The sequence below is a fragment of the Emys orbicularis genome, chromosome 2 (genome assembly GCF_028017835.1).
Source record: "Emys orbicularis isolate rEmyOrb1 chromosome 2, rEmyOrb1.hap1, whole genome shotgun sequence".
NCBI lineage: Eukaryota > Metazoa > Chordata > Testudines > Emydidae > Emys > Emys orbicularis.
This window is the reverse complement of record NC_088684.1, coordinates 254,572,798-254,584,727: the sequence shown is the minus strand read 5'-3', so window position 1 is coordinate 254,584,727 and position 11,930 is coordinate 254,572,798. Positions and strand designations below refer to the sequence as shown.

At 41.7% G+C, this 11,930-nt stretch overlaps 1 protein-coding gene across 1 annotated transcript; it reads left to right on the top strand.

Annotated features, from left to right (window-relative positions):
* Positions 1-9,919: 9,919 nt before the first annotated feature.
* On the top strand, positions 9,920-10,657 carry CLDN12 (claudin 12). Its single transcript, XM_065399971.1, has one exon. It carries the CDS (start codon positions 9,920-9,922, stop codon positions 10,655-10,657), a length of 738 nt encoding a protein of 245 aa, XP_065256043.1.
* The last annotated feature ends 1,273 nt before the right edge of the window (positions 10,658-11,930 follow it).

The window sequence follows — 11,930 nt, the reverse complement described above, 5'->3', positions numbered from 1 at the left end:
AACTACCTTCATATTACAGAGGGGTAGAAGATTAAGTAAAAATGACCAAGATCTCAAGTCCCAATTCCACATCCCCTGTCTTAATTGTGATACACACTTCCTCCTTTTACTTAAAAGTGGGTAGGTCATGTATCTAAGCAAAGAGTGAGCATCCTATCTTGGGAAAGAACTGTGCATGGCTGAGGGGGAGTTGATGTTCCAGGTTTTGTATAATGAACGAACAATAAATGTTACTAAAAAGCAACTAGTACCCCATTGTACAATATGTCATCCACTTCAAAGATCTACTATAATGTTTCCAAAGGCAAAATTAATACCGGATTCATCAGACTTAATATTTTTATATTCTAGTAAAATCCTCTCTAAATTTAAAAGCAATTACTAGGAAGGAAGCCATAATTTACTCATTGTTATCCAATTCTTTTATACTGATGAACTTTTAATACTTCACTAATTGCATTTCCTCATTGGGCTAAATCAATGTTTTCAATGGGAGCTGAACACTGCAGCACAGACTTGCTGTTGTATTTACTTCACTGCAGGGTGCAGAATATTGTTTTACAAACAGACCTTGTAGCTTGCCCAGACATGACTGACTGGGACCCACACAAGGGGGTGAATGATGACTGCTCAAAGCCATATTCTGGTGAACCATTTAGACCTTATTTGTGATGTACAGTGGGATGTGACTGATACCTTTAACACACACACACACACACACAAATCGAACTGCTCTTTTAATCACTGGGGAAGAAGGAGCTGCAAGGAGCATGACTAAAAATTGTATATTTGACCACCCATGTAATTCAACTAACAGCAGCATTTATGGGAATCTCTCGTAAGTGAAGGTTAACACCATAACATCCATTGTTTTATTGAACCCATTAAGGAAGGGTAAACATTTATCTTCTGAGTTTTAATTGACATTTTCAAATAAAGATCTTACGGGGTTTCGGTATCTCTTCGTTTTGATGCTAGTTTGGATGTTACTTTTACAGGCAACTGGATTCATTTAAAGTTTAAGTGCTAAGTGCTATAAGAAGTTGAAGCAGAAGCTGTAAATCATTTCTCAGTTCAGGTGTCAAGACTTTTACCAGCCTCTCCAGCCAGAAGCACGGGAAGTGGTGGATTCCCCTGGAAGTGTGATCAGCCCGTCATTTTTCCTTTCAGCATGAAAAAGGGGGAAACCAAAGAAGGGAAGAGACCTTGGGATAGCATGTTCAGGAGAGGGGAGACTGAGGGTATGGCTACACCGGCAGAGCTACAGTGCTGTAGCTGGGCTGACATAACCCGTGGTGTAGAGGCAGCCTATGGTGACTGAAGGGGTTTTCTGTCAGTGTAGGAATGCTATCTCTCCAAGCAATGGTAGCCAAGTTGATGGAAGCATTCTTCCATTGTTCTAGTTGCATCTACACTGGAAGTTAGTTTGGCATAGCTACATTGCTCGATGTATTTTTCACACCCTTGAGCAACATAACTATGTTGACCTGAATTTTAAGTGTAGACAGACCTGAGACATAGCAGGCCAATATATTAGAGGATCAAAGCCTTCTTCATCCACCCCTAATGCAATCTTTGTCTCATGTGTCAGAGGAATTTGGAAACAGTCCAACAGCTTAACCTTCTCTTGATTTTTCTTTTGTTCCCTAATGCTAAATACAGATATAAGAAAGTCTTGGTGTTTGTATTCACCTGAAAAAATGAACTACTCTCTGAAACATGGAGGGGGGAAAGGGATTTTCAGCCTACACAACACAAGCTAAATAAGACCAAGGCACCACCTTGCTCACTTCTTCCTGCATTTCTTCTCCCATCAGATCTCCAGCATGTAGTGATCTTTTAGACTTGCTGAATCTGCCCCAGGCAAATTTAGGTGGACTACAAATGACCCACAGAACCCTTATTGGACCTATTCCATAAAAAGCCACTGGCCTGCTGGATGACCTTGAGCAAGTAACTTCAGCTTGCCATGCCTCCGTTTCTCCATCTATAAAATCAGAATAACGATACTCTACTTCTTTGTAAAATGCTTTGAAATCTAGTGATGAAAAGAGATAGGTATCATACAATTCCTAGAAGAGAAGCTACTGTAAACTTCTTGGGGAAAGCAGTGCTGACAATTCCCATGATTTTACTGTGAGTTTTGTGATATTGTGGGTATGGTTGTGGTGTTTTTTTTTTAAAGCAGCAGTTTCTGGAGTTATGGGATTATGAGAATCTCAGCTTTTCTTTTCTTTTCTTCTTGTAAATTTCTAGCCTCCTCGTGGTTGTGGTGGAATGCTTGAAAACTTAGCCTTTTGGACCTCGGGCACAAGGAAAATTTAAAAAACCCAAATTTATTATTTTTTACATTTAATGATTTTTAAGCCAATCTCATAATTTTTGGAGACCTAACTCATGATTTTTTATGTTGGGGGTTGGTGATGCTGAAAAAGACCTCTGAGAAGCATTTACAGTTATTTGTATAACTTTTGCATACAAATGTAGTTCCATTTTATCTCTGTGTATTTTGTGTGTGTGTTTGTGTGTGTGTCTGTTACAGTCCTTACCTATTAGCAAAAGATGGTGATTGGCTGCAGGGCTTGATCACATTACACCACAGTGGCATAGCAGGAATAGACTGTAGGAGCAGATTTTGAAGGATGTTGGATAGGAAATCGTTCCAAGAGGGAATCCTGGGAGTTGTAGTTTTGGAAACCGGGATAAATTATACATCAGGGGAGAAGCAGGACTACAATCCCAGAAGCCTTTGAGCATTTCTGGGAAAGGCCACGACTTCCTGAAAGGCTGAGGAAAAAGGAATAACAGCAACACCAGCCGCTCCTTAGTATTTGCAAATAACGAGTTGCGTGCGTAGGAAGGGGGTATGTGTGATTAGTAATGTTGTTGCTTTACAGTCATTTACCCATAATGTTTTTTAGCCTTTTCTATTTAGGATCGGGTGGATTTCAGTGTTTATAGCTAATGAAAAACCATGATTGCATATCTGCAGGTGGGAGAGAAGCAGAATTGTAATGATGATCCCTTTTTATTTATATCTTTATAGCACGAAATGGGAGCTTAGTTGCCTAGATTTCCTGAGAGAACTGGGCTCTTTCCTTATTACTGGGTGTTCATGTTCAAATGTAATAAAAATGCGGTGTTGGGGGGAGGGGTGAATAATCAGCCTGAAGTTGTTTTGATGATAATTATGTCCTGATTCACATTCTAACCCACGCAGTGCTGCCATTTGTAGGGGTTGGTCGTAGGCTGTTTAACAACAGTTCCTTCATCTTTTCATTAGTCACAAGAGGCACTTGCATTTGCTGTTTGTATACTCTGAAATATGCTCAACTTTAGCCTGGGCTCTCAGTATTGCTACATTGCAAGATTCTAGGTTTCTTGTTGACTTTTAGTTTGTAGAATAAATTGTTTTGGTAAATGAGATTATACCTATGATTGTTAAATATTACCACTGTAATATATTCTAGCATTCACTGAAAGGTCTCTGGGTTAGTGAATTAGTGTGCTTGCTGTATTTTTAACCATAACTCAATGCACTTTTTGGATCAATTACCATAATAATTACACTTGACACAATCTTTTGAAAATGTTGTTGTAGTGTAGAATATTCCTGAAACCCACTAATTTGAGGCCTCTATCTATAAATCTGTGATCTGTGTTATATTAGGCTTCTCTAGATGTGACTTGTTTATAGGCCTTTGCAAAGTCGGGGCTGTGTAGTTGTATCTTTTCCTCTTTTAGCAAATCTGTGGCTGCATAGGCATAATTTATTCTACCCTCTAAGAACGTGCAGACTTCCTGGGTGAATGAATACGGAGCTAGGACTTGGGAATAGAGTGGGTTATATAGTCATTGAATAATGTATCTGATAAAAATGCTATTATACATTAAATACATTTTTTTATTTTTGTTTTAAACATTCACCCACCTTGAGAGCTTACCAAATAATGTACTGATTAATGCTTTCTTCACTAAATATAAGCAATGAATAATTTTATCCATTGCTTAATCAGCTCTACTGAGGATGTTCTGTTCCAAAATACCTTTAAAATATGAGCTAAGAGAGAATCTCTGTTATATATAGTGGTATTGAGTCTTATAGCTTCTGTGTGTCAGGCATAAAGGATGCCTTTGATCCCACACTTTAGCAGGTCTGACATTCCATCTACTAGGATGCAGTACTACACGTACATGCTAGCTAATACATTTCATGTTCCTCTTCCCCACAATTTAAAACTAGTTCTTAAGCAGGTGGGGTGCACAGCTGTTCAAGTCCAACAATTGTGCCCCATTGTTGCGCACAGGTGCTGCCTAGCCTACATATTGACTAGTGAGGCTAGAACTCAAGATCTTCAACTCCAGGAAGAGAAGTCTCTACCATTTAGGGTAAAGCAGAATGTTCTGTAACTGTTAATAGTATTGTACCCACTTGTGCCCACAGGCTAAGTCTATATTGAAGTAAGGGACTGTTGTGTGTTTGACGTAGTTCATCCACTGACAAAGAATCTGCACCTCGGCTGGAGCGCCAGAGCGGGGCCGCGCCACATGGTCTGGCCCCCGACCCAGCGCCCCGGCCAGAGCGGGGCCGAGCCACTGGTCCAGCTCACAGGCTTAAAACCGCTCGCGGGCCATAGTTTGCCCACCCCTGTTCTAAGCACTGATCAGCAGAGCTCTTTTGAGAACCAAGAAATTAGGGGAGCAAGGCACTGAGGATGGGGGTAAGGAAAGTCCGTGAGAGGATCTCACCCCGACTGGCTAAAGTCAAATTGGTAACCAAAAGCTGAGATAACAACTTGAAATGTATTTATCACTAGGAATGTAGATTCAAGGATCTGAATATCTCTGTGACAGAGTCTGGGAACTTCCCCAGCAACACAGGTCTCTTCTGCTGAGGTACTCTGACGTCAGGCTGGGGATTAAATATCCTTGGCACAAAGAGAGAGAGGGGCAGAGGCATAGGTGGTCCTGTAGGGAAAAACTCTAGGACTGGAGAAAGCTTAGGCTGAATGTAATGTTCCGTTGTTTTATTTAAGTTAACAATAAAGGCAACCCCAGGAAGGTGGCTTGCATTCTAAGCTGTGTGTTGGAGAAGGGTTGGCTCTTCCCTGCTTGCAGCCATTTCAGAATTTCTGTATTAATGCTGCAACTGGAATTACATGAAAGAAAACATGCAATTGACATTTTCCTCATATGATCTCTTTCCTAGATTCAAGAGCACATCTTTTCTGCTCCCAACAGTTGCCAGGGTTTCTCCTTATTTGAATACACCTTTTGGTGAGTATGTATTATCTGTCCTTATGCAAGCAGTTCACCTCTGAGCAATATTAGCAATTGAAGCCACATCCTGCCTAACAATATTTGCCACATAGGGCAAATTGCCACTGTCTGTGTGATTAGAGATAACTGCCTGACCCCACAAAATGGAGGAGAGAAGTGAAGTCTTTAGTAACCAGAGAAAGAAAAGTGCTATTTCCTTATCTCAGAGTGGTTTGACCTTCCCTCCATGAAGAGGAAAAAGATTCAACCTCTACACAATATGTACACTCCTTTCCCTGCCATTATTTGCATAATGAAGTGCATATTGACGTATGAGAACCCAGGTCCCTCGATTTCTGTGCCTGTTCTAAACACAAGACCATATTTCTTCCCATTTCACTTCCCTATCGTTGGAGAGCCAGAAGAGGCTGTGAGTAATCCAGTTGGGGAAAGCTTGGGTAGGTCACTCGGTGACAGTAAATTCTCTGAGAGTTGTCACTAGTATTTGTCCTGCCTGAATATTTGAACATGTGAAGAATAAAATCATTTTTATTCTAGATTTTTTTTTTTTTCTGTGTTAAGGCTTTTGAATAAGTTGTGTAGCGTTCGTGAGAAGTTGCAGATTGAGAATCCTGGAGACGCCTCCCTAACTGCAGAACTGTAGCACGTGACAGATGCTAGTCATGTTGCACATTGCATTGCTGACAGATGCTCAGATACTGTTGTGAGGAATGCAGGATCAGACTCTGAAGAACAGAATGGCAAGTTTCAGCTTCTGCACACAGTACAAGAAGGACCACTCATAGAGATGGAGAGGACGGTTGACACTCGGTGCCCACTTAGTAAAGAGAACTTGTATAGCTCCATGGAACCCAAAGCTCATGTTTAGCAGTGCACCGCAACACTAGAACTTAGAACAGGAAGGTGGGAGGGAAAGTACTGTATTCAGTTGAAATCACAAGAAGCTAAAGTGTAGTTACCTAAATTGAAAAATTGGTCAGCATATTTCAGCTAACAACCTTGCACATGTGGTGGGGGAGCCTAAATTACAACAAATGGTCAGGTCCTCAGTTTTACATCTCATCCAAAAGACTGGTCAGTCTTTGTCTTTTCTGCTGTAATGGACAATGAGGATACTGCTCGGTGCTCTCTGTTCTCTGGGATTTGGAGAGCCTCAGACTCCACTATGTGTCAAACTAGGCAGTGCTAGGACCCGGCCAGGTGAAGCTGCTCCCTGTGTTTAATCTCTAAGAGCCTGTCCCAGCTCTCACTGAAGTCAATTGAAGTTTTCCATTGATTTCAGTGGGAGCTGGATCAACTCCTGTATAGGGAAGGTTTTACAATGAAGATTAGGCAGGGAGGCCTGAAGGATATATCAGTGGATGGCCGTGGGGTAATTGGGAGAGAGTTTACAAGTACTCTCCCTACACCATTCCCATGATGACATGGGCAGCCAGTTAGTCACTTATGTCTGATGCCATAATATCCCACGTTTCCGAACCTATTCCCTGTCTAGCCCCTCCTTCAGCTGCCAAACTCCTCCTGTTCCCTTTTTCCACCACCTGCAATAACAATAGGAAAGATATTTTGTAGCTACATCAGAATTTGTCACCCTTGGCATCTATCTAGTCTAGCTGATGGCTTTTCCTAGAGTCCATCCCCATGGCATATAGCATCCATCACCATAGTATCTGAATGCTGGTTTACAGGCAAAATAGGTCCTTACAGAACCTTTACTGTTTGTGTGTTGTGTCATCATGGCCACAACAGATTTGGAAATAAGTACTGGGCCACTGTTTCCTTTAACATCATCATTAGCATATGAATAGAAACATGAATGTATAAGAGGTTGTTTACTACAGAAGATGAGTTCTCTGTAATGTCCACAAGTAGCTGCAATTTCTACTAAAGTAGCATATGAAGCACGTATCCTTCAAAGAGGTTGTCAGCTGTTTCTCAAAACATTTCTCAGGAGCCTTGAATCATTTGTGTATTCCTAATTCTTGCACACCAGGAAGATGATGTTAAAACATAATTTCAAAATTATCTGCTTCATGTTCTGGCACTTGTATCCTGTTTACCATCTGCATTTCTACTAATCCCAAGCGTTGACAGCATAGCAAATCCTCTCTCTTCATTTAAACATACTGGATTGGCTGAAGTGGTGGTTTATGAATCTGGAGAGGAGAGAAGGAGCACTGCACTGTGCTGGATTGTATGGCTATACCATTCCCGCACAATGCCAGCTCTTTTGCAATTAGGAAAATGTACCCAGCTATCCAAATCAACCCTACAATGTCTCTGTTTCTCCTTCATGAGCTCACAATAGGACCAGATATACCCTCTCTCCCTTTGTTCCTCGTCTCTGAGTTCCTTTTGGATTTGGATATGCACTTATCAAATACAAATATTTAAAATGCACACAGAAAACATATAAACACCATGTAAAACTATGATCTAAAATGAATCTAAAAGAAATCCAGCCCAAATACACAACCATACAATATTAAAGCAAGTCTGGAGCAAGACAAATCCAATAACCACCAGGAAAACCATACCATAAAATATGTCAATTCTCTCTGAACTGAACTCCCACCTCGCAGGGTCCTAGAGCCCGGGCTCCAGACTGAGCCCAGAAGTCTACACAGCAGTGAAACAGCCCCGCAGCCCGAGTGTGAGTCAGCTGGCACAGGCCAGCCACGGGTGTCTTAAGCTGATCTAAGGCCCCACTGGTGTAGGAAGTATCATAGAATCATAGAATATCAGGGTTGGAAGGGAACTCAGGAGGTCATCTAGTCCAACCCCCTGCTCAAAGCAGGACCAATCAGATACGGTTGGGTAGAAAGGGATAGCTGGTGTGCAAAAAAAAAAAAAGAGAGAAGGCACTCACAAAACAGTAATAGGCCAGCCAATATAAATAGATCTTGTAGTATGGTCTAAAGGCAGCCAAAAACAGACTGGAGACTGATGTCCTCTGTCCATGTATCTGGTACAGCAGACAGAGTTACCCATGCGGTCCTAACCCTCACTAGAACTGGGCACAGAGTCACTGGCATAATTACATCTACCAGTATTCTATGGAAAAACTAGATACCTGTATGTTTCCCTTGGATCCTCAGGTATCTGAGGATGCTGAGAGGTGACCTGACCTCTCTGTCCTCATATGTTTTCTTTCCCTGCTTCCCAAGACCCTTAACTGCTTTTATAGTTTCTGTTATTGCAAAGAGATCTGTGGACAAAGTGGGTTAGCAGTTGACCTCTGATAAATCTTGAGCTTGTTCTGATCTCTTCTGGCAGGGAGTTCCATAGCCAGTGGCCCCACCGCTGAGAATGCCGTCCCACCAGGGGACTTGTGTCTTATCATAGCTGCCTGACAGATATGCCCTTCTCGAGCTTGTCTGTTTTTCCATTAGTGTCTAAGACACAACATTTGATCTCGTAGTAAAGCTAAAATTACCTCCCAAATTTAGAGGCGTAAATTTATCTATTATTTCTTGGCCTCTTATATGCACTGATGCGGCTCGAAACATTTAGATTGAGGCGTATGTTAAGTAAACTGTGGTACAGAGAAAGGGGCACCTTTGGGCTGTTTTACTCATGGGATAGTCCCGTTAACTCCCATCAGAGTGCTCCTCTGAGTAAGATGAGGAGGGTGTGGCCTACCCTCAGCTAGGTGTGCAGTGTATAAATGGTGTCTTTGTGGTAAGTGAGGGTATGTCTACACAACAACTAGACACCCACGGCTGGCCTGTGCCAGCTGATTCGGGCGTGCGGGGCTCGGGCTGCAGGGCTGTTGGGCTGTTTCAGTGCTGTGTAGACTTCTGGGAGTTCAGTACAGAGAGAACTGACATATATAACTTTTTAACAAGCAAGTCTAATTGCTTTTTTTTTTTACTTTACTATAAAACAAAAATACCACAGACAAAAGACTCACTTTTTTTGCATCTGGTTAATCTGTTTGTATCTGCCTCAAATATGTGGTAGGAAGGTAACAAGTAATTGTATCTTGTGTGTGTTCAAAACCTCACTTTTTTAAAAAAAAAGGTAAGTTTGGATCAGGGGTGGCCAACCTTTGGCTCCAGAGCCACATGTGGCTCTTCAGAAGTTAATATGCGGCTCCTTGCCTAGGCGCCAACTCCGGGGCTGGAGCTACAGGCGCCAACTTTCCAGGATGTTGGGGGGGTGCTCACTGCTCAACCCCTGGTTCTGCCACAGGCCCTGTCCCCACTCCACCCCTTCCCACCCCCTTCCCTGAGCCTGCCGTGCCCTCGCTCCTCCCCCTCCACCCCAGAGCCTCCTGCATGCCATGAAACAGCTGATGGGGAGGGAGGGAAGGCTGATTGGTGGGGCTGTTAATTGTTTGTTCTTAATGCTTGACAGTTACTGACAGTAATTTATCAAAGGCTGAATCTCCATTGCCTTGCGCTTTGTGTTAGGCCTGTGCAAAATGTGTGTAAAAAGCTACTGAATCCAAATGGCAGTGTTTTACACCCACTTCGCACTCATTTTACACTAGTGTAAACGATTCCACATGGTGCATGGCTGTGGAGAAGCAGGTCCTGAAGTTTGCTCTTCTGCTATGTTAAAATGTTCCTTTTAAGACTCTTCCCTTCTGAACCCATCTCTTTTCATCACAGGGAGTGTTTTTTTGTGGGCCAACATGGGCTGCCGGGATGTTCATGCAGCGACAGTACTGGCCTTCCTCAGTGGAACAGCCTCAGTAGCAGGACTTTTTGCTGCAGTTTTACTTCCTAACTGGAGATTGATGAGGCTGCACACATTCAACAAAAATGAAAAGAATCTGACAGTTTACACTGGACTCTGGATTAAGTGTGCGCGCTTTGATGGAAGCAGAGACTGTGTGATATATGACACAGAGTGGTACACAGCAGTCGATCAGCTGGATTTACGGGTTCTCCAATTTGCGCTCCCCTGTAGTATGCTAACTGCTGTCTCCGCTCTGCTGCTGTGTTTGATCGGCATGTGTAACACGGCCTTTGTGTCAAATGTACCAAACATCAAACTTGCTAAATGTCTTGTAAATAGTCCAGGCTGCCACCTTGTGGCTGGTCTGTTGTTTCTACTTGCATGTGCCATTTGTCTCACACCATCAATCTGGGTAATTTTTTATAACAACTACCTGAACAAAAAATATGAGCCAGTTTTTACCTTTGATATTTCAGTGTATATTACCATTGCCAGTGCAGGAGGCCTGTTTTTCACTTCAGTTCTGTTATTTCTGTGGTATTGTGCATGCAAAACCTTACCGTCCCCATTCTGGCAGCCTCTGTATTCCCATGCCTCGAGCATGCATAGCTATGCCTCCCAGCCCTATTCTGCACGATCTCGGCTCTCTGCCATTGAAATTGACATTCCTGTTGTAACACATGCTTCTTAAAGAAAACAAAACGTGTTTCGAAAGCCAAATGTTTATTCTGGCTCAAACCTTGGAAATTGAAGGCCTGATTCTCTGCTGCTTTGCCTCATGTTTAATCATTTACACCTGTGCAAAGTGGATGTAATATATTCCCAAATCAGACTGTACAAGGTTGAAGACCATAGAGAATTGGGTCCGTAATATTTTTAAGTCTGTTACTTTTTAATGTATTTCTGACCGATCTCTTCTTTGAATTTACTCCTAGAAAATATTTACTGCTGCTAATGCTGTAATGACATGCCATTGATCAAAAATAATTTTTACAGAGACCTTCTGGCACATCCACTCCTCCTCCTGCTTATTCAGACCAAAGGTGTTTTGAACTTCTTTACTGATTTGATGAGCTATTCCTAGGTCCCAATCCTGCAATAAGAATCATATAGGTAGACCCATTCCACTGTGCATTGCCCTACTAAAGACAATGGGGTTTTTTGTGGGGTGCAGTTCCCATTGCAGGATGGCACACTCTGAAGAATATGATCTGCCAGTTGGAGCAGGAGGATGAGTAGGAAATGGGCTACAAAGCCTTGCATGTATTTTGGGATGTGATCTCTGAAAACAGTATTTGACAAACTAATTAAGTCTTGTTACAATGTTCTTTGTTTTCCACTGTGCATAAACCAAAACCCATCTGCTTATGAACTTCAAATGCAGCATTAGTGTCAAATTACCCTTTAATCTCAAAGTAAAAATCAGAGATTTAAAAAAAAAAAACAGTTTAATTAATAGTTCTCAGTCCTATTGCAATGGCCTAGGCTAAATCTCAGAGGTTGGGATTTTTTCCCTGCTCTTCTTCAGTGCATTTTCATTCCATTCAGTGGATTTTGATAAATTATGGATCTCATCAGATTTTTCCATTTTATGATTTATTTAAAAATACCACTTGTAATTCAAACATTTTGGTTTAAAACTTGAATATTGTATTTTAAGGGGCGTCGTCATCGAGTAGTACAAGCCCAAAATGAAAACTGCTTTAGCATTATTCTGTTCTGGAGCAGAATGTCCTCCAGATTTCAAATGTATTGCATAAACCTTGAACAATTTTACAGAATATTGAACACTATTTGCTGTATTATAAACAGGCTATCAACATGCCCCTCTGGGAAGCAGATTGTAACCACATGGGGAAAGATTCATCATTCTGGATGTCTTATGTATATATTAATGAAACAAGCTTATGTATTTTCAAAGGTGATATTAATGGGAAGTTGTTGTTTTTTTTTTAAACGGTGGT